Source organism: Xyrauchen texanus, chromosome 49 (assembly GCF_025860055.1).
Source record: "Xyrauchen texanus isolate HMW12.3.18 chromosome 49, RBS_HiC_50CHRs, whole genome shotgun sequence".
Taxonomy (NCBI): Eukaryota; Metazoa; Chordata; class Actinopteri; order Cypriniformes; family Catostomidae; genus Xyrauchen; species Xyrauchen texanus.
Window position 1 is genome coordinate 14,497,057 of NC_068324.1, and position 24,548 is coordinate 14,521,604.

Here is a 24,548-nt window from a genome sequence, read left to right on the forward strand (position 1 = left end):
CAAGCTAGGCTCGACTTTACTGGCAAGGTCAGACTCTACCGGCAAGGCTCAAATTATACTATACTATACTTCAACTGATCACAAAGTATAGTCAGGACAGACTTTATAATCTGAAGCACCATCACTATTTGAAAAAGTAATTTTTGATCAAATCTAGACAGGCCCCATTTCCAGCAGCCATCACTCCAACACCTTATCCTTGAGTAATCATGATAAATTGTTCATTTAGTTCTAGAAAATCACTTGCCATTATATCAAATACAGTTGAAAGCTATTTGATTCGTTAAATTAAGCTTTTCATTGTCTTTGCGTTTGTTTTTGAGTTGCCACTATATGCAATATACCGGCATATCTTCAGGTCATTATTAGGAAAAAATGGCAAAAAAAGAAACCGCTTTCTTTAGAAACTCAGTCAATCATTGTTTTGAGGAATGAAGGCTATATTTCAATGCTTGAAATTGCCCAAAAATAAATTGAAGATTTCATACAAAGGTGTACACTACAGTACAGTCTTCAAAGACAATTGACAACAGACTCTAACAAGGACAGAAAGAGATGTGGAAGGCCCAGATGTACAACTGAACAAGAGGATAAGTACTTCAGAGTCTCTAGTTTGAGAAATAGATGCCTCACATGTCCTCAGCTGACAGCTTCATTGAATTCTACCCACTCAACACCAGTTTCATGTACAACAGTAAAGAGAATACTCAGGGATAGAGGCCTTATGGGAAGAATTGCAAAGAAAAAGCCACTATTGAAACAGAAAAATTTAAAGAAAAGGTTACGGTGGGCAAAGAAACAGACATTGGACAACAGATAATTGGAAAATAGTGTTATGGATCTTAACCTCATTGAGCTTTTGTGGGATCAGCTAGATTGTAAGGTGCGTGAGAAGTGCCCACCAAGACAGTCACATCTATGGCAAGTGCTACAGGAAGTGTGGGGTGAAATGTCACCTGATTATCTGGACAAACTGGCAGCTAGAATGCCATTTTTTATGAGAACTGTTTGAAGTAGTTTTAGAAGTTCTGAACATTGTTATCATTTTTAAAAAATTTCAAATTGTAATAGTAATTTTTTCACGTTATTTCCATCCTGACTATACAGAGAGAGAATTTGATATTTTTAGCAGAGGTGCTTTAGTTTGCATGGTAAAACCCTCTAGGAAATGTATCTTTAAACTCATGTGCTTTAAAGCATTGTTAAAGCCATACACATTTAGTGGGCCCTTGGTAACATGAAACCAGCCTGTTTATGCAGGGTTTCCTTGGGCAACCCACTGTCTAGTCAATTTTGAATATATGTACTTTTGGACATCACTATTCTGGGCTTCTGTGTGATTCCTGCCTGGGTGTCCAACACCCACACGTTGTTAACTTATCTTTTCCTAGAGTGAATTTTAGCTACAGGTGGTGCCAGAGAGATGAGAGTTTCTGTCTTCTTCAATCTGACTGACATTGTCTAGAGCCCCAAACAGCCTTGGGGTGCTCCATCAGTGGTAGGATATTTTGGGAGATCTATTGGTGTTATTGGTCTCAAGATGACCTCGCACTACCCAGAGGGTGTCAGAATACCCAAAGGAAGGAGGGAGAACGATTTCTAAAGTTAATTGTTGCCAAGGAAACTAAGCAAAAGTTAACATCAGCACCTAACAAAAAAATCTGTACAATTATGCTTGATATTTAATTCACAATAAAAAGGACTTTCTAAATTTAGTATTGCAAAATGCTCATTGTGACAGTGAACCAATGGCATTAATTGAAATTAATACAAATGTTAAAAGCTCTTTTAAAAAGGTGCTGTGATGCGCATCTTAGAACTACAGTTGTTCAAACTACGGTATGCTTAAAAAAACAGCAAATGCAAATAAATAAATAGAAAATAGACTTTTTATTAGGCTTTCTTTTATAGCTACCTAACCTCTTTGCATATAAAAGTAGAAACAATGCTTACTTATGGCTTATTTTAATAGTTGGCCTCTTTCGACTAAGGAGGATGTTTTCAGAATGAAAATTTTATTTTTGTGGTATGACTCCTTTAAGAAAAAAGGTGTCACATGCATGGTTATTGGGATCAGCAAGAACTGATTCCTCTGTGCTAATTAATGGTATACTGCGAGGTCACATGTGAGAGTTATCTGATTTAACCACTTGACTCCAGCATGTGATGGCATAATAAACACATTTTCTCACATAATGCCACTGATTCACCTTGTTGAGTAGACTTAGTTATATTTTAATTTGTGTGCTCACTGGAGGAAAATAATTGTGAATTTTAGAAATATAATATAGATTTTTAAAAAGTAGTCTGCATTCGTAGTATAGTATTTTATAGTAAATAAAACATGATGTCTGTGCTGTTTTTTAGTTCTGTACAAAAATTTGAAAAAAGTTTGACATATTATTAGGACTGTCAATCAATAATTATTATTCTTTTTTACCAAATGAAAAGACAAACCAAATAATTCATTGCATTAATCATAATTTATCACATATCAACCCCCACCCCCACCCACCCCCAAATACACATTACAAAAGGTGGCTTTAGAAGTCAATACATATACAATACAGATATTTTAGGCATCTGCTTCATACTGTATTTTTTGCATCTCACGAAATGAGTGACTACTTCTCTTCAAAAACAAGTTTAAATTTGAAAAAATGAGTATTGAGAGCTGTGCGTTCTGTTCTATTCACTTGCACATCATTACACTGTTTTTAAAGAAAGATTGCATCCCATGTGAACAGTTCCTTATTCATTCTGTGTTTCCTGCTCTCTGCAAGTGTGGTTTGGTGAAGCGCATTGTCCGTAAAGGGGTTTTACAGACTGGTGATGTGTAAAACACGAGTGGTGCTTCAAGCTTGATTTGTTCCAATGGTAGGAAAATCTCTTATTACAGATTTAATGCACAGGTTAATACATTAAATAAAAGCATTACTTTAATTCATCAAAATGAATACAAAATTATTTTGTATCACATAATTAAATTTTACTTTCAATAAAAGTAAATCGAACTAAATTAACTCAATAAATTATTCAATATTTCAATACAGTACACTTCTCTATCTATTTATTATATATACACTCACCTAAAGGATTATTAGGAACACCATACTAATACTGTGTTTGACCCCCTTTCGCCTTCAGAACTGCCTTAATTCTACGTGGCATTGATTCAACAAGGTGCTGAAAGCATTCTTTAGAAATGTTGGCCCATATTGATAGAATAGCATCTTGCAGTTGATGGAGATTTGTGGGATGCACATCCAGGGCACAAAGCTCCCGTTCCACCACATCCCAAAGATGCTCTATTGGGTTGAGATCTGGTGACTGTGGGGGCCATTTTAGTACAGTGAACTCATTGTCATGTTCAAGAAACCAATTTGAAATGATTCGAGCTTTGTGACATGGTGCATTATACTGCTGGAAGTAGCCATCAGAGGATGGTACATGGTGGCCATAAAGGGATGGACATGGTCAGAAACAATTCCCAGGTAGGCTGTGGCATTTAAACGATGCCCAATTAGCACTAAGGGGCCTTAAGTGTGCCAAGAAAGCATCCCACACACCATTACACCACCACCACCAGCCTGCACAGTGGTAACAAGGCATGATGGATCCATGTTCTCATTTTGTTTACGCCAAATTCTGACTATACCATCTGAATGTCTCAACAGAAATCGAGACTCATCAGACCAGGCAACATTATTCCAGTCTTCAACTGTCCAATTTTAGTGAGCTCTTGCAAATTGTAGCCTCTTTTTCCTATTTGTAGTGGAGATGAGTGGTACCCAGTGGGGTCTTCTGCTGTTGTAGCCCATCCGCCTCAAGGTTGTGCGTGTTGTGGCTTCACAAATGCTTTGCTGCATACCTCGGTTGTAACGAGTGGTTATTTCAGGCAAAGTTGCTCTTCTATCAGCTTGAATCAGTCGGCCCATTATCCTCTGACCTCTAGCATCAACAAGGCATTTTCGCCCACAGGACTGCCGCATACTGGATGTTTTTCCCTTTTCACACCATTCTTTGTAAACCCTAGAAATGGTTGTGTGTGAAAATCCCAGTAACGGAGCAGATTGTGAAATTCTCAGACATGCCCGTCTGGCACCAACAACCATGCCACGCTCAAAATTGCTTAAATCACCTTTCTTTCCCATTCTGACATTCAGTTTGGAGTTCAGGAGATTGTCTTGACCAGGACCACACCCCTAAATGCATTGAAGCAACTGCCATGTGATTGGTTGATTAGATAATTGCATTAATGAGAAATTGAACAGGTGTTCCTAATAATCCTTTAGGTGAGTGTATATATATATATAGTGAAGACTTTATTCAGGACATCCCACTTTAAATTCACAACTTCTTATTAAACTTAAAGTTAGGAGAGGCATCCAACCCATGCTGTTTACATTCTAACAATCCATTGCTAATGGGCCATTACTTCCAGACTCTACATTCCTTGCATCCACTCTGCATATATTGCTAAATGGCTGGGTAAATTAGTGTGTCCTTATTCATCTATCTTCTCAGAACTCCACATGACACTCTTAAAGGCCACCCTCCTTTCACCAAGAGCGAGCAAGCTTGTCTAGGCTTGATGAATTCCTCCTCCTTTTCATGTCATTCCTATACTCAAGCTCCAGGAGGTAGAAGTGATTCAAGAACTCTCAGAAGAAAATAATCTAAAACAGTGTTTCCAACCACTGTGCCGTGGCACAGTAGTGTGCCATGAAAGACTGTCAGGTGTGCCGTGGAAAACTATAAAATTCCACAAAATAATAAATGCATAAAAAAAATTATAATAATAATTTCAGGGATCCAAACTCCACACCTTTCAGAGAAATTCTCAGTTTTTGAAACCATAATCATTAAATTTTTTGATTGTGAAGAACTATGCTTAATGTGCAAAAGTGACTGATATTTATACGCGTTAAGGTTCTCTCACATGACTCACGTCAGCGCTGCAGAATACATTGAAATCTATGAAGTGACGTCACACCAAAGTGTTTTTCACACACATTTTTGCTTCACCAATAATGTCTTTGAGAGTACTAAGCAAAAAGATATATTTAAAAATGGTCCACAATTGTGAAAATACATTGATATAAGATAATATTAAATTAAAAGAAATGAGACATTCAGAGACCCCAGTTATTGAACTAATATAAATTCACGAAGAAAACACTTCGACCTAAACAAGTCCTTTTATTACTTTCTGCTATCAAAGCAACTGCAAGCTTTCTTTTACAAATACATGTTTTCAATGTTTATTGTGCACACCTCTTTTTACGTGGCAAACTAGCAAAATCGCCCCTCTGTGACGCTTTCTGCAACTCTTCTGTTCTGCCTTCAGAACCAAATTAAAACTGCCACGAGAAGTCATCTCTCCGAGACAAAGATGCAAAATCTTATGACATAAATAAATGCATAAACTGTTATACGCTCGTCCTGTAAGTTCATGATTAAAAATGAAAATGTGAATGAAAATAAAAGCAATTAAATGTATTATTATCATTAAAATATGAAAATGAAAATGATAATGATTGGTAATACTAGATTGTGACTGAATTTTTATGACCCTCCGTCTAAATGACGGGCGATAAAAAAGTCTAACGCAAGCACTGTTTGTGATTTTGGATTTTTTTTGCATAGCCGAATTTCAAACATTACAAGTAAATACGTTACTAAGATGGACAGAAAAAAGGACTTGTTATTGAAAAGGAAAACATCTGACGATGGTTAGCCTATGTGGGATTGTGGTGTGCCTTAGAATTTTTTGTCATAAAAAGTGTGCCGTGGCAGAATAAAGGTTGGGAAACACTGATCTAAAATGCTCTTCAACTTTATTCATGCACTTACGTGGTAACAGAAGCAATCAGTTCAGGTCAGTTAAGCAATCAAACTGCACTAAAATGGTCTGAAAACTATTTCCCAACATTAAGGTTGCTATTAGGTAGCGGTTACTTCAAATGCCCAAACACAAAAACTCCCACATGGACATCGATAGACATGATGACATTCACAACATGTGAAATGGTGTTTTCTACAACACTATTCACTGGCGATGCTCCTGAATCTGCTGCGCCACGACTAAGAAAAAGAAAAACACACACGTTCTGTAGACAAATCAGTCAAAAGATTTCTAAAGTTTTCATGTTGAATCATTCTAATTTATGATTCAGTGAAACTCTGCCATAACCACAAACATTTATTTAGAAACAACTAATGTACAACACAACACACACACACAAACAATAAGAAATCCAAAGCTCAGAGGTATTGATTGCAATTATTGTCCATGGTCCTCAGTAAATTACAATCCAGTTCCTCATCCAACATTATAAAAAAAATAAACAAACAAACAAACAAACAACAAAAGCGATTCCAGACTATGTGATCCAATTATTGCCCAGCCTGAGTCACCATTTACCCAATAGTGTAATTTGGACATGCTGCTCAATTCAGGTTAATTGCATCATTTGTGCAGATATCATATGAATTGGAAAGACCCAGAGATTAATTTAGGGTCATAGCATTACAAAACATACTGCAGCCTTTAATAAGCAGTAAATAAAGCCTGATGATGCCCGCTCTGCATTTAAGTGACCAGTCACTGTCTCCAACATACAAACAGGCTGTATCAGTTAAAAAGTGTGACGGAGACACATTTGCACTTCAGAGCTGCTCAGTTGGCATATTTTCAATTTGTCCTTTGTGTCATAAGTCAGATTGCTACTGAGGAACTGATAAGATAATGTGGGATTTCCTGCTCAAGTTTGCAAGTCTGAGATATTTGAAACAAATCTGTAGCCAAGCATTATATATAAGAGTACTTGGAGAAACTCGAGCTGTAAAAAGTATTTTAAGACTGGCACACAGTGTGTTTGTGTGTGTGTATATATAGCAAAGCCATTCTAAAAGTAAAAGAATAACTGTAAAAGGACACACAAATAGCATATAGCTATTTATACTATAAATAGTATAAAATAAAATATATTTATAATAAAATAGTTTATATATATACTTATACTAAGTACTTATTTAATATGCCGGTTTTCAGGGAATATGGGGAGAAATTGGCCCTTTATTTTACATAGAAACCTGCAAAATGTTTTTGAGCAGTGGGTGTGGGTGATGTCGCTGTCACCTTTCTGCATATTGCGGCCCCTACGGTATAACTCGGTGGCCTGTTTCAGCTTATTGCCGCCAGTTCGCCCCATTTTGTGGCGGCCCACCGGGAAAAGACCCGGTTCTCTCTATGGCCAGTCTGTCCCTGCCTGTTATGTCACAGCAATCCATTGTATTGCTGATGAGTAGATGAACTTGCGTTTGTAGATGATCAGCCACTAGGGGGAGCCCTTACCAGATTACTATCTTAACTCTAATGCTTTCATTTGATCTTAACTCTAATGCTTTCATTTCCATTTCAAACTTACTTGTTAATAGAAAAGTTCCAGCAGTCCATCTTTATGAGGTTAGCTGTGCTAGAATTCCATGTCCTTATATTTGACCTTATACTTTGCTTTCCTTTTACATTATAAAATTGGATATGATATTAGATTTTTGACTCTTGTCTGACCCCATTTGTGGATTGCCCCTTGGATTTGTTAATCTGTTATAAATAAATAACCCTTTTTCCTCAATCTATGATTACACTAACTATGCTATACTATTGCTACTATTGACTCCAACATTAAAAACTAAGCAAGGAATAATTGATGACCGACTGATACATTATAAAAAATTAATGCACAACTGATAACATTATGTTTTTTCAAGACTGTGTGGGTATATGTGTGTGAGACAGACAGAGAGAAAGAAGAGTGCGTGTAAATATGCATTCCATAAACATTTCAAGCCCTTTATGGAAAAATCATAATTCTTTGCCTAAGTCTGTCTCATTCGTGTTCTTTTGCTATGGTAGGCTGTTTGAAATAACTGAAATCATTTAGTGAAGTAATATGGAACAGTAATGCAGTCAACAGATTTGGAACTTCTTCATAGCCACGCAGCTACAGAAAACTAATCATTAAATTATAATGTCTGTCAACCAATCAGAATCAAGTATTCAACAGTTTCATGGTATAACTATATTTACGTTTAATTACATATACACTACATATGAATGTATGACACAAATATATAATGTTTAGAGCTTTTTTCTTTATATTTGTGTATTCAATACTCACTGTGGTCTGGAGGCCTCAGCCTGATCCGTCTGCAGCTTCTCTCCTCCCTCCACCTCCATCGTGCAGTACACAATCCGGTGAGGAGCAACTGATTTCAGCCCCTGCACTTCTATGATTACGATCTGAGCAGCAGGCACAAAACAACATGATAAGGCTTCAGATGACATTTAGAGAAGTTGTGTTCTGCTTCTTGCAGACATTTATTAGGTGGTGTAATGATAGGACAAACCAATGGCGTAGTCACGGGTGTGCCAGTGTTTGTAACTGCCACCCAAAATGTAAGCTTGCACACCTACACCGATCACCCACAACATTAAAACCACCTGCCTAATATGGTGTAGGTCTCCCTCATGCCACCAAAACAGCACTGAACCGTCAAAGCCTGAACTCCACAAGACCTTTCAATGTGTACTGTGGTATCTGGCACAAAGACATTAGCAGCAGATCCTTTAAGTCTTGTAAGTTGCGAGGTGGGGCCTCCATGGATCGGACTTGTTGGTCCAGCACATCCCATAGATGCTCAATCGGATTGAGATCTGGGGAATTTGGAGGCCAAGTCAACACCTTGAACTCTTTGTCATGTTCCTCAAAGCATTCCTGAACAATTTTTGCAGTGTGGCAGGGCGCATTATCCTGCTGAATGAGGACACTGCCATCAGGGAATACTGTTGACATGAAGGGGTGTACGTGGTCTGCAACAATCTTTAGTTAGGTGGTACGTGTCAAAGTAACATCCACATGAATGTCAGGACCCAAGGTTTACCAGCAGAACATTTCCCATAGCATCTCACAACCTCCGCCGGCCTGGCTTCTTGCCATGGTGCATCCTGCTGCCATCACTTACCCAGGTAAATGACATACATGCACCCCGCCATCCACATGATCTAAAACAAAACATGATTCATCAGACCTGGCCACCTTTTTCCATTGCTCCATGGTCCAGTTCTAATGCTCACATGCCCATTTCAGGCACTTTTGGTGGTTGCTGCTGTTTTGGAGATGCTCTGACCCAGTCTTCTAGCAATCACAATTTGGCCCTTGTCAAAGTCGCTTAGATCCTTACGCTTTCCCATTTTTCCTACTTCTAACATATGAAATTCAAGAACTGACTGTTCACTTGCTGCCTAATATATCCCACCCCTTGACAGGTGCCATTGTAAAGATAATAAATGTTATTCACTTCACCTATCAGTGGTTTTAATGTTGTGGCTGATCAGTGTAAATGAAATGGCAGGTTTTTTTTTACGCTTTACTGTTTGCATCATGTCAGACATGGTATTATCCCTTATTTATTTTGGCTTAATAATCAACGTAACAACAGTGTTATTTTCCTTTTTTATTAAATACCAAAGCTCCCTGTACTCAATCAATACAATGTTCAAAAAAGGTTTTGAATAGTCTTACAGTTGTGCATTCTTCTGTTCAACACAATGTATTATGGATTTATTTATTTATTTTCCAGAAATAAGCTTATAAACCAATTCATGTTACTAAAACCTGGTGTATTTTTATAATTTTTTATAATTTGTGTCTTTAGCATAGTTTGGAAAATAATGATGAATCATTCCAAAATGTATATATATTATTAAGCTTCATTTTGTTTATATTAACAGGGCAACATACTCTACTTAATAACCCAGTTATTTAAACTACACAGAGTAAAATTATAGCCAAAATGAAATTGATGCAATAGTTGTAAATTTGAAACTTCCTCTGCTTTTATTATCAGCAAACTTAACATCTGTAAATATTTGTATGAACATAAAAACATTCAACATCTAAGACATAAGTGACTAACAGAAATGAAACAATGTGTCCAAATAAAAAGTGACAGTCAGTATCTGGTGAGTTCACAAGTACTTCAGTGCATCTCCTCCTCATGGACTGCACCAGTTTTTCCTGTGAGATGTTACCCCACTCTTCGCTGACCATGGCAGAACACTGACATTCCTGTCTTGCAGGAAATCACGCACAGAACGAGCAGTATGGCTGGTGGCATTGTCATGTCAGGATGAGCCTGCAGGAAGGATACCACATGAGGGAGGAGGATGTCTTCCCTGTAATGCACAGCATTGAGATTGCCTGCAATGACAACAAGCACAGTCGATGATGCTGTGACACAACACCCAAGACCATGACGGACCCGTCATCTCCAAATCGATCCCGCTCCAGAGTACAGGCCTCGATGTAATGTGCATTCCTTTGACGATAAATGCGAGTCCGACCATCACCCCTGGTGAGACAAAACCACGACTCATCAGTGGAGAGCACTTTTTGCCAGTCCTGTTTGGTCCAGAGAAGGTGGGTTTATGTCCATAGGCGAAGTTGTTGTCGTGATATCTGGTAAGGACCTGCCTTACAACAAGCCTACAAGCCCTCAGTCCAGCTTCAGCCTATTGTGGACAGTCGGAGCAATGATGGAGGGATTGTGCGTTCCTGGTGTAACTCAGGCAGTTGTTGTTGCCATCCTGTACTGGTCCCATTCGGATGTACCTATCCTGCGCAGGTGTAGTTACACATGGTCTGCCACAGCGAGGACAATCAGCTGTCCTTCCTGTCTCCCTGTAGGTGCCATCTTAGCCGTCTCACAGTACGGACATTACAATTTATTGCCCTGGCCACATCTGCAGTCCTCATGCCTCCATGCAGCATGCCTACGGCACGTTCACGCAGATTAGCAGGGACCCTGGACATCATTCTTTTGGTGTTTTTCAGAGTCAGTAGAAAGGTCTCTTTAGTGTCCTAAGTTTTTATAATTGTGACCTTAATTGCCAACCGTCTGTAAGTTGTTAGTGTCTTAATGACTGTTCCACAGGTGCATTTTCCTTAATAGTTTATGGTTCATTGAACAAGCATGGAAAACATTGTTTAAATCAATGGTTACAGACGAATGCAGATAAATAAAAGCACAGATATGAAAATGTATGCTTCATTCAAGTGAAATCAATGTGACTGCTGTTTTAGATTATTTGCTCAACCATCCATCCATCCATCCATCCAAATGAGCAGTGTTATATGTAATGCAATATATATATATATATATATATATATATATATACACACACACACACACACACACACACACACACACACACACACACACACACACACACACAAAGAAAAATTAAAACTTTAGCCTTAGATCTTGATTATTAAGCACAAATGGCATCTTAATACAGTAATATCTCTACCTCCAAAGTAAATGACAGCACTACATCAGATTTGGAGAGAGGCAAGTCATTCTCATCGCCGATGTCCAGGAAACTGTTCATGGGTGTGAGTTTTGGCTTGATCTTGGGCTTGAAGTCTTTGGCCACAGGCTGGCTCTCCAGGTTAGCCATCAGAAGGTTAACTGAAGACCTGAGCTCCTCCACATACATCATTTCCATGTCTTTGGATATAAACTTTGGGAACTTTCTTTCCTATTGAACAGTCGGAATGAATAACAAGAATGAGAAATACTGTAACAACAATTAATTTTTCTTTCTTGTGTGGTCAAAACAGAAAATAAGTCTAAATAAGTTACTATAGTTTAGGCTAATGTGATTAAAGCTTTACCAAGCAACTTTTTCGACTTTCAAAAGTTTTACTCCTAAAAACTAAATAATACAAGAATTGTTTATAGAAAGTAATAAGTATTTGACTATTATTCCTAAAATGATAAAAACTCACATGAGTAAAATAATATCAGTGGCCTGAAAAAGTTGATTTAATATAAGATGGGTGACATATCAATATTGAAAAATTACACACAAGTTTTATTTTGGCAGTAATCTACAGGTGTTATGGCAGAGATCCATTCTCACAGTAAGACACTGTAAAAATGAACACTAACACGGAGATCACAGTGATAGACAGGTGATGGTGTCTTACGCGGGCTATTTTCTCAGCAAGCTGCAGTCTCCCGTCCAACTCTCTGCGGATCTGTGCAGCTTGCTCATCCACATTGTCCAGCTGCACAGAAACAGAAGACAAAGCTTATCTATCCTCAAATGAAGCTTTTTTTTACAGTGTGATTGCTCACACGCACACATGCATGCACACACATACAAACACACCCACACAGCAGTGCTGGCATGTTGAAAAGACAGGGCTTCCTCTATATGAGTGGGAAATCTCTCTTGCACACACAGAAACACACAAACACCACCCCCATCCTAGAACTGTTTCCACTTGATAAGCTTTTTTCCCTGTGGCGGCAAAAGGGTGGACGCCACTCCGATTTTACGCTGCACTATTACTGCACCAAGTCCACTGTACTGGTTCACTCAAAGTTTTAAATTGTGTTTGCTTACATGCATTCTGCATATGGAGACTGCTAAGGAAAAGCCCTACTTTGCCAAACCGATTGGCAAACACAACATACCCCAAGAAATGTTTGAATAAATAAAGCATGATAATCAATATAGAATTCAAAAACATTAAACGAAAATATATATAAGCAGTTAGCAATTAAACAACTTCACATATTACATGATACCTGCCATTAACGTCTGTCCTAGTAAGACTGCTTGCTAGGGATGGGCGGATTGATACTAAGTATCGTTACTTCCGATACTGAAGTGGTATAAAGAATATCGATCGATCTATTTTTTTTTTTTTTTTACTAGTGATCTTATTATTTAGATAACATGAATATGAATGAATCTCATAAGTTCGAAGTGGGAAAGAATAATTATATGAGCGAATAGTTGCAATGCATCGGAACTATTTTTTCTTCAGCTCATCTTGACGCACAGAAATGCTGAAATACACCAGCAGACAGTGCTCACCCTTTCAGTCATAGTGCTCATTCAAAGAGGGAGCAGTGTTTTCCTGAAGTAAAGACAGAAAAGTATTTACACCAAGTAATGACAAACCAAGACATGACATGTATTATAATGGGCTTGTGTGAACATTTTTACAGGATTTTTTAATTTGGGTATTCGGTTAAAACATTGATAATAATCTTTAATCCTTGTTAATAAATGATACCTTTATGAAAACTACCCATGGATTTACTGTAGTAATATTGTATTAGCCATGACTAGGAACCACGACTGTAGTAACTATATTTTTTGGCAGGTTTTGTTACAATTAACCATGGTTTTGCTACAGCATTACTGTAGTATCCATATTGTAACTTGGATTTCGTAATAGAAGACCTATAATAATATCTATGGTTAATTTAGTGGTTTTATATGTTGCTTATACTTACACATTATTAAAAAGGAAATCAAAGCAAATTATTTTCTGCTTAAGGCTATAAATATACTGAAAAAATTATAAAATAAGTTACTAATTTGATCTAAAGAATTCATATATTTTTTTTATATATTAGAGGTATTGGTATTGATATTGGCCTAAAAGTACTTGGTATCGGATCGGGAAAAAAATACGTTGTATCGCCCATCCCTACTGCTTGCCTGGTGCTGATGTCTTGAAACTGCGGTGTCATAGCTCTGCAGCTGGAAATGACTAAAGCTTCGAGCATTTTGATGGTCAAACATGGAGAGAAGTGATCACATTAGCTCAGTTTTATTCTGGAAAAATTATGGAAATCATAAAAAATTGCAAGTTACGATAAATAATGAGTTTGCAATAATTTTAATTTGCAATAATTTTTGCAATTGCAAAATCTGATTATTCCAACAAAAAACGGACATCGCAAGAAAAACGTGTTTACATAAAATTTTAAATTGGCAGATTATCCTTTGATTTTGACATCAAAAAGCAAACGGCCATGCCTTGCTCACATTGGATAAGCCAGTAAGAATGGCTTATGTCAATAATGTCCCTTGACACCGATTTGGGTTGAATTTAATGTAATGCCGTTTCAATAGAAAACTCTGTCGTCACCACCATTGTGACTACATTCATAAAAAAACTCATTTAGAATTTTAGGTTGCATCATCTGACAGACCTCCCAATGTGCAACCCCTTTTAGGGTGGGCACTTTTGACTTGAAAACCACTTAGAAACCGCTTAACACATTAGCAATCACCCACTTTTGCGCTGGCAAGCACAACTCACATTTTTCTTAAAAAATGTACATGTCTAGTTTTATAATGATATCATTTCAGTGAAGCAGAGCTTCGTCAGTCTTCGTAATGAGGCCGGAAAATGTTTGCCATAATTTGCTGCCTCATGCCTCTGAGTCGATCAACTGCTCCCGTTACACATCAGCGTTCGTTAACGACTCAGTCTATTAACATATGCATATCCACAAACCACCTCTAAATCTCACTGAAGAAATGTATGAGAGATAGCAGACAAGATGAATGCCTGTATTGGCCCAGCACTGGTCTAGTCTTATGTGGGAGGAGTGGTTTAAGGCCTTAATGATATGCTTAGCAGTGTCATGCACAGGGAAAGGGGACAATTGGTATTCAAGAAAGTGGACCTCTGAAACGTTGCTTTCATGTAAGGCTCCACAGGAAGTAATGAGAGCACTGTATGGCTGATGAACGCAAAGAAAACCGCTGTTAAAACCAACTAATAGCATACCTAACAACCCTATCAACAACAAGGTTAAGGTTAGGTTGGGAAATGATCAAATAAACCATAATGGTTATAGTTTTTCTTCTAAGAAATGCTTCTCTTTGGAATTATGAAAAACATTCACAGTATCACTGTAACGACTATGCATAAACATACCCCCATGGGTTTGATTAAATATTAGTTTCAAAAAGCAGTGGTCTTCATATATGTCGAGCTTGAAGAATATTTCAAGAGATATACTGTAAATAATTGTGTTTACTTTCATTTGCAATGCAATATATGTCGAAATGGATGATAATTAAAAGACCATTCCAAGGGAACCAAATGAAACATGTCATTAATTTAGAATTAATGTTCCCATTTTGTTTTGTTTTTTACATTTCTGACAGGTTATTAAGGCCTGTGAAGAAAAAAAAACAGATAATTTGCAACATTCATAACTAATTGGTATATAATAACTCCTGTGTTTGCTCTCAGAATGTTATTTACACAGCAAAAATGTGTCATTTAATTAAGATAAGGTTGGAACTGTTGACTTGATCCAAATCCTAAAATCCTAATAATCTCTAAAGTCTGGTAATCTCATTTATTTTTAATGATTCGCTCTTAGCGGATGTGCAGGACCATTAATTTGAGCTACTCAAAAATTTTTTAATAAAATATCATTGAGATTTTTATTAAACGTTTCAATTTATTTTAATATTTAATTTTTTTTTTCCTCCTTTTATTAACAGAGAAAATGTAGGAACAGAAAAGAAATAATAGAGAGAAGATGGGGGATAGTTTTTTTTTTTTTTTTAACTATTTTTGCACACACACACAAAACCCATCAGACTCGGAACCGAGTCTACTAGTTTAAAGTGGAAATAAAGTGAGAATGGGCAATGTCTTAATTTGAGCAAACCAGCTGGGGGTGATGGGGTCATTAGATGGTCTCATTAATGGGTCAGGTTTGGGCTTCTACTTGATGTCCATTCAACTTAATGGTCCACATTTGACTCTGACATCTCCAAAAATCTTACCCTGCTTGAGATTTTACTTGTGTATTTTTAACTCTGGAACTGCTTAACATATTCAACCTTTTCTGGCTCAAGGGCATTCTCATGTCCGAGTATTGACAAATTTACACTTTTCTTGCTTTTACTTGGCAAGCTTTGGAAGTCAGTTATGACTGACAGTTAGAAACTTTGAAATGTCCCCAGCTGGGCCAATAATTCTGCCATGAATCACTGGTTTTGACAGCCAGAATGACCATGTCAGCCATTTTCCAGCACAATGATGCAAACACTAGCTAAAAAATTATAATAATAAAATTGCCAAAAAATGGACAGGAGCATGGATATCAAGCTGATATATAACAGTGGTACAGCACAGCAGGTTTGTGCTAATAAAACATTTCAATTGCTTCATTGTGGCTTTCTTTGAGGAGAACATACTCTAAAACCTCCAGAGTCACACATTTATTTATATACACACCATTCTTTAAACGCATTCATTTCAGTTGCTGTGTTACAGAGCTGTTCACTTTTCTTTAGCTGCTCTATTTTGTTTTGTTTGGCAACAATTACTATGCCAACAAGACTTGGGAGAACCCTAATGAACGACATCACCGACTTGGAGGGAAGCAGGCTGTCATGCTCTGATCTTCCCCAAGCTCTTTTGTTACCCCCTTTTCTAAATTAGAAAACCATTTAAAAGGCAGCTGCCTCCAGTTTCCCAGCTACATTCTTGCACAAAACTGAAGAGTCCAGATTGTATTTCTTTCTATGCCCTTTCAACTTGAAATTAATAATTCACCAGATATTGAAAAAGTCTTGCTTGCATGAAAACAATATAGGACATTTTGAAGAATGCAGCCGGTTGCTCTTTTTTTATGCAATTGCAAAGAATGCAGACTGGAGATTTAAAAAGGATGCAAAAGCATCATAAATGTGTTACAAAAGTGGTCCAGTGGTTTCGACTCATGCGCTACATTCAAAGTCTTTAAAGCGCCTGGTCTCATGAAGATTACATGACTGTTGCTAAATGTTTCAAAACTAAATGATGTGCCTTATTACATGTTTCACTTCAGTTTTCCAGTGGAATGTCCAAGGAGAGGTGCCAAAAGCGAGTGAAATGGATGCCATAAGAAAACATTTTTAAAGTGAATGTTAGATGGAGGTTTTAATGAATAAAATTTACTTCCCTAACCTACATTTTTAACCTAAACCTAACCAATATTGATCTAAAATTAAATGAGAGGTAGACACAAAACAAAATATTATTACTCTAAACCAACACCTAACACCGTGTCCTAACTACATGCGACGCGACGCCGCGACACGCGTTAAAAGGTATCTTTTCCACGTTAATCAGAGTTTTTGTCCTAACCAGACGCGACGGCGACACGCGAAGTTTCTAATTTAGAAACGGTTCCTATTTCTGCGACGTCGCAGCTGACAGATCCGCCCACACAGAGATCTCATTGGATGGAAGTTCTGCGTGTCATGAATATTTAATCATCAAACATGGACGACGAGGAACTGATTGTCCAAGTTCAAAGGCATTCAATTCTCTACGATAAATCCCACAAATTCCACAAAGACATCAGGAAAAAGGATTCCGTCTGGAGAAGTATAGCTGAAGCATTGAATACACATGGTAAGTTAAGTTTAGACTTTCATCTACAGCGAATGAATGAATGAATGTAGCATTTAGCTATAGTAGGCTACTAATGACGCATCAACCTGTGTAAAACAAATTCCACTTTATTTTCAATGTAAAGTAGAGTGAATAGGCATGACGATTTGTGTCCCTGTATCCAGGGATGGATATGAATTTCCCTATGAACAAGATCGAATAAACTGATTGTCATATGAAGAAATTACACTGGTTATGAGTACACATTATTTATTTTTAGTTAAAAATACGTCACTGTGCCACAAGCGATAATGGATAATTTACCTCAGATTTTGAAAGCATATAATAGCGTTCAAACTGAATTCTATGCAAACATACAACTGTACTTCATAACAAAATTAGTCAATGAGTATATTTTGTTAATGTTTTGATTTTTAATAATGTTATTTCTTGATTTGATTATGTCCTTACCCATTTCCAATGCGAGTGCGGGCCAGCAGTGCGCTTTCACAGAGAGACTCCGCCCACACGCTGTTCTGAATGGCTGTGATTTTTGATTGACGTGTGGCGTCTCACAGTCGCGTCGCGTCTAGTGTGGACAGACACACTTGCTGTCGCTGGAATTTTATCGCGTCGCGTGTAGTTAGGACACGGTGTAAACCTAACTAATAGTGTCTAAAAACAAAATAAGTAAAAAAGTACATTTTCTGAAGCAACCACATCACTTTGTATTGCTTCTTTGACACCTGCGTCTCACGTATCAGCTTGCACGCTTGACTCTTCTCGAACCACTGTCTTCCAATTCCATGTAGTTATTATAGTTTTTCTGATTCAATGTAGGTGAGTCTGTAATATAAGTGTTAAAATGCATAGTTTTTCCAAATTATCTGTTAAATTGTTTGAAATCATCAAATAGCAATGTGTGAGTAATAGCATGAAAAACAAGTTTTTATAAAGTCATAATCAGTCTTTGCATGTTTTGAGTTAAAATTAATAAAGCGTACAGTTGTTGTAGTGTCTCGTGTTAATATCACCAGGAAACTGTAACTGTAAAATGTAGAATTCGGCTTGTAAAAGTCAGTTGGCAAAAATGTAGTTATAGTAACTTTCATTCTATGAGAAAAGATTGCTTTTAAACCATATTTGAGAACAGACTGAAATGTAAGACTATTAACCAAAACATTTTTGACTTCACATTTAACACTCCTTAGCATGTTCACGAGAATTCATTAAAGTAGCAATGTACGATATGTGAATGAATCATTCTTTGAGCAAGATTTTTTCAATGACTTGGTTGATCTTGTTAACAAAACCAGACTGAATGATTTGGTAATGAATCAGACATTTCTGGTTCTCAACGTTTAACTCACTGACGCTGCAGAGGTTCGAGGTAACATCACACAAGAGGGTAAAATTCAATCTGGAGGGTCTGTTTTTCAGCCAAAGCTATCGTATGACTTCAAAAGATTCGCAATATCATGCAGTTGTTGCATTAAACCCCTTTTAGGACACATTTATGGTCCCTTTGGATCCTTATTAAAGCTGTAAATCCTGTTTCAAGTAAAAACATGAGGGTGATCCAGTTATTAAATCATTTCCATAAATGCTTTAAATCAGAATGAGAGATTGTTTGGCTGTCCGCAGAGGGGGGTCACGATGACAAACCACCTTTGCTTTTGATGGCTGCCCTGATCCTGTCAGAGAGATATGAGTAATGCTGGTCCATCTGAGGTGGTTAATTCATTACCGCTTCCCGGTGGCTCACCTGCCTGCCGCTTCCTCCGGCCTCAAGTGCGGCGTGCTAATGAGAGATGACAGGGTGGCGAGAGCACAAGGCGAGGCTGAATGTGTTCATTAAGGAGAGGATGACAGGTGTTGAGTGGAGGTGAGGGAGGGCTGATGTATAATTGTGGCAGGGCAACTGGCCTCTCCAATCATGAGGGCACAGCTGTATTTTCTCAGTGTCCAGCTCAGCCACAACCCACCTCACTGTCTGCCCAACCAGATGTCACACACCTCAAAGACCTCTACATTATTGATAAACTTTTATGCGATTTCATGTCTGACGGACTCAAGAGTGTTTTTAACAGTGATGTTATTTACAAGATTAGTTTCCCATGATTTCCTGTCTATCTCTCTTTCATTAAGGTTAGTTAAAGGATATACAGGTTAAATACAACTGAAGCCAAACAGGCAGATGGTTTAGAAGCAGTATTCTTGCTGTGAAGCTGAATTCTTGTTAAAGTCAACATGAAATGGCATTCAAATCAATGACAAATAAGCTTGTCTGAGGTGATACATTTGAAATACATGTGCCAAGTTTGTAGAAATGTAATTGTGTCCAATTTGGTTTTATACGTTTTTGAAAAACTTTATCATTTTCTAAAAATAAATAATTAAAAAGGTTTAATGACTTGTGTTGTAACCACCAAGTAAAAGACACTAAAATACTTTCCTTGCACCTTGAATACAAGACAGTGTACACAACTTAAGCGAAAAATTAAATAAAATATTGTTTATAAATATCATAAATGTTTGTGTCAAGATTATCAAGACGTTTTCTCAGGGTTACTCACTTTAAAAAAAATATATATATATATATATATTTAATATCTGATATTACCTAAAAACTTGATGTTTTTTTAGATGACAACAAAATGGGAACCTACATGAAATTACTTCGATTTGGTGGACAAAAGCATTTCCAATTTTCATAAAAATTTAAAAGCAAATTTTTTTACAATATATATATTTTTTTTAAATAAATAATAATAGATTAATCTGAACTATTCATGACAACATTTAATAAAGTTTTCATTTACGTATTCGGAAGGTTACAACACATTTTTTACTTCAGGCTACAGAAAAATATATAAAAATGACTTTAAAGAGGTGTTTTGAAGTAATTGTATTTTTAAGTAACTTCGATAGAATAAGCATAAATAAGCATAACGTCATTCGCAACTCATTTCACATGCGTAATGTTTCATGAAAAGAGTAGGGCAGGATTTGATCCATTTATCCGTGAAATGAAATTGAAAACCCACAAGGTAGCAAAGTAATTTAATCACCAACCAGTGACATGTAAACATTATTTTGTATTGTAATAGAAAGCATGCCACAGGTAGAGGCCTAACTTACAGTATAGTTAACTCAGAATATTAATAAACTTAACTTATTTTCCTCTCTTTATTATATGGCCCTCTGGAATATTTAAGTCTGATTGGTCAATTGTCGCATTCTAAAGCGAATCATGTTTGTATGTCTGACCCAGGCAACTGATTATCTACATAACTACACTAGTTTTACATCTCTCGTTTTAGTCCATGGCCTCTTTCTTTTCATAAAATATAAATTCAAATCAATAATTCAATATTTATTTATTTGGCAAGCAGCTGTGCATTAAGAGGGATAGTGTACGGTCATCCAAACATTATGACAAAACAAACCCCTCCACACTGCTGCTGTTGTGTCACACTCCATCATTTCGGTCTACTCATTCCCCTCAGTTTCTCTCAGCCTGTATCTACAGTATCCAGTCCATCTCACTTTTTATGTTGACTGCCTCTTTGTTATTGTTTTATGTTGCATTTCTTGGATTTCCTCTTTATTATTTTTTCTTTACTCCTCTACTCAATGTTTGCACATCTGTCTCTCTCTTTCAGTCTGTCAGTTAGTAAAGCAGCCTCTCCTTGGCCTCTCTCTCACTTTGTGGTTGTCGGCCAAAGCCTAGCAGACCTGTTCATAGATCTTCCTCTTCCTTGAGTTACACCATCCACTTACTGACATTTCAATGGTCATGCTTTCGATCTCTTTGTTGTTTTGTTGTTTCTTTTCCTCAGCATTCAATCCGTAAGAGAACTTGACAGCTGGTGGAGTGGTTATCAGAGAAAGAGACACAGCTGGTTAAAGCCAGATGGATTGAGTTGGAGAATTAAAAAGAACAATGCACAACAATCAGTATTTAACAAGGAAAATAACATGCTTTATTTCTCTAGGGAATACAAATTTAAGTTAAGGTACATCATATAGGAAAGTCTCTGTTCTTTCTTTTAAATGGTCTATATTAATCAAATACGACTGACGGTCAACTAATCCTGATTGGCAATGTTATTTTCAGCCATATGAGCGTTAAAGAATCCATGAAATCACTTGACTAGTGCAGTTTTCTTTCCTGTGTTGGTGTATATCCTATAAAAATGAAAGTCCTGCGGAACATATCGGACCCTTTCTTTTTTTTTTAAATAGCCAATAGCTCTTAGATTACATCACAGCCATGAACCAGGATTTGCAACTTGCTAGTCAGTTGCAGGTGGTATAAGTTGGAGGGACAGTCTCGTGTTTAAGAGAGCATTTGATTGAACAAAAATGCAAGATGTAGTGTAGTGCAAGATGAGTCATCAATATTTTAGGTCAATTTTCCTTAAAGGAAATTATTACAGATTTTAAATGCATTTACCTTTAGGAGTTCAGCATATAAATGGCTTCAAATCTAATAAACAGGGACTAAAATCCACCAAACTAATTTAGATTTAACTGGGTCTTAAATAGCTTGCTTGAAAATGAATAATACTCCCAAATACACTTCATCCTTCTCTAAATATACATGGTTACACACATGCATATGCAAGCGTGAAGGCACACAGTTAACGGCAAGCTACTGAGTCAATATGCAAAAGTGTAAGATAATAATCAATGAGGGAAACGGCCAAGAATAGAAAGATCCAAAAATAGCTTAGTGTTCTCCCTTCCCTTTTTTCCCCATCTCCTCTCGTTTCTCCAACCTTTTTACATTCCAAAGTCATCTGCATCCCTCGCCTGCCCATTATCACGTATGAAGCCACACATACCACATACACTAAAGATGGTTAAATGAAAATAGACAAGCTATGGTTTAAATTATTTTATTCCTTGTATTTTAGCTGTCAAGATGAAAGATGCAAATATCCATCAATAAGCCTTATTCATGAAACATGAGTAGAACAAATTTGTGTGTAAGACGAGGAGGACGACATGGCCGGGCCATGAGGATGCACGCCCGGCGCTGAGTTGCCTAATCTTTAGGAGGGAGATAAGGGAAGAGCAGGGGATGCCAGAGAGAGAGAGAGAGAGAGACACACACACTTACACACACACACACACAAAAACAAAGCTGCTGCGTGTGTGTGTGTGTGTGTGTGTGTGTGTGTGTGTGTGTGTTGTTGTGTTGTAATTATAGTTTTTTGAATCTGGGTTAGGTTCCCGCTCCCTCCTTTCCCGAACTTTGTTACAGTGTGTAATTGCATTCTTAAATTGTAAATGTAAATTTTCCAATTGGATTTAATAGGACAATTTAATCGGTTTACTAACGAATTACACACAAATTTGTTCTGTCCATGTTTCATGAATAAGGCCCAATGTTTTTGAATGTGGAAAACATTTTAATATAACCTCTGAATCTGTACTTTTCTGTATGGCTGGTTGACTAGTAGAAATGAGTAATGGAGTAAACCCTAAACCAGAATAATTATTTATGTTAGTGCCATCTAAGACTTTCAATGGGAATGAAAATGAGGCTGTGAGGTATAGACATACTTCAATGAGCTGTTCAGCAGTTTAATGGTTTAATGTGTTTTTGGATCATTCAACAGACAAACCATCAATAAAATATCTGTCCAAGAACATTCAGTATACAAAGAACTCCAGACAACATGAGTTGGAAAATCAGATGTGATCTAGGAGCTTTATACCATTCGTACAGACCATAAGTCTATCCCTCACAGCCAAATATGACGCTAGCGTGAATACGGTCTATAGAGCTTTCTCACCCAAAAATGAAAATTCTCTCATCATTTACTCACCCTCATGCCATCCCAAATGTGAATAACTTATTTTCTTCTGATGAACACAGATTTTTTTTTTTAAGAAAAATAGTTCAGCTCTGTTGGTCCATATGATGCAATTGAAAGGGTAAGTTACAAAAGTACATAAAGGAAGCATATAAGTAATCCATTCATCTCTAGTGGCTAAATCCATTTCTTTGTGTTTGGTAATTTGCATTTTTCGCACATATTGCCACTTACTGGCAGGGAGGACAATTAAATATTAAATATTGATCTGTTCCACTGGAATCAAATGGATTACTTTTATGCTTCCTTTTTGTGCTTTTGGAGCTTCACATTTTTTATTCAAATTCACTTGCATTGTATGGACCTACAGAGCAGAGATATTCTTAAAAAAAAAAATCTTAATTTCTGTTCTGCAGAAGAAAGAAAGTCATATACATCTGGGATGGCATAAGGGTAAATGATGAGTGTTTTCTATTTTGGGTGAACTATTCCTTAAGAACTAACTAGTTGAATATTTGTTCAAACAACCCACCTACTAGTTGATTTAAAATAATATTAATAATGGTTTTGTGCATACCTTGTTGGAACTCATCATTGTTTCCCAACTGATGAGCTTTGATTTACTGTATTTCACATATTTTTTAATTTCACTCATGAATTGACACTTTCTTGCCCTTTAGACACTTGTTTATGACTGATTCATCTAATGCAGAGCTGTTAATGGTGAATCTAACATGCAAAGAAGCAAACAAACTTTTAAATGTCAGCTGAAATGGATAAATACAATGCACTCAGATGCTTAAATTCTTATTGACAGTGGGGTGGATTAGCACCAGTACTTCAAGCTTGATATGTTTGGAGCCACAGTGCAACTGCACCTCAATATTCTTGAACAATACACAGGTATAAAGGATAAAAACACTTCAGAAAATTCATGCAGATCTCTGTGGATGTCGGTAAGCCATAATACAAAAGATTCAAGTCTTCTGGGCTGTAAATCTGCCATTATAAAAAGCAATGCTTGTGCAACCTGGTGCTTAATGGCAACAGATCTGACATATGCAGATTAAATAAACCTTGTAAAAAACAAATTAACTTGGTGATATGTAATTTACAGTGATGTGAAAAAGTATTTGCCCCATCCTGATTTCTTTGTGTAAATCTCATAATAGATTGTTTCAAAAATTCAAACAAACGCTAACATAAAATCAAAGGCAATCGGAATAAACACAAAATACAGTTTAAAATGATAATGTTAATTATTGAAGCAAAAAAGTTACCCAATACCAACTGGGCCTGTGTGAGAAAGTATTTGCCCTTAGTTACTAATAGGGCTGCAACTAACGATTATTTTTATAATCTATTAATCTAACACTTATTAGAACGGTTATTCAACTAATCGCAGATTATTGCAATGATTAATCATTAGCTCTTA

General features: G+C 36.8%; 1 protein-coding gene across 3 annotated transcripts in view; it reads right to left on the bottom strand.

The window, feature by feature from the left end:
• The window catches only part of LOC127640107 (calcium-dependent secretion activator 2-like), a 216,752-nt gene that overhangs the window by 101,672 nt on the left and 90,532 nt on the right, over positions 1 to 24,548 (bottom strand). For all 3 annotated transcript variants that reach the window (XM_052122508.1, XM_052122507.1, XM_052122509.1), the window contains exons 4-6: positions 12,060 to 12,140; positions 11,378 to 11,608; positions 8,187 to 8,308 (exon numbers count right to left, since the gene is read on the bottom strand). In XM_052122508.1, the coding sequence (XP_051978468.1) occupies positions 8,187 to 8,308; positions 11,378 to 11,608; positions 12,060 to 12,140 (434 nt within the window). The remainder of the gene's footprint in view (positions 1 to 8,186; positions 8,309 to 11,377; positions 11,609 to 12,059; positions 12,141 to 24,548) is intronic.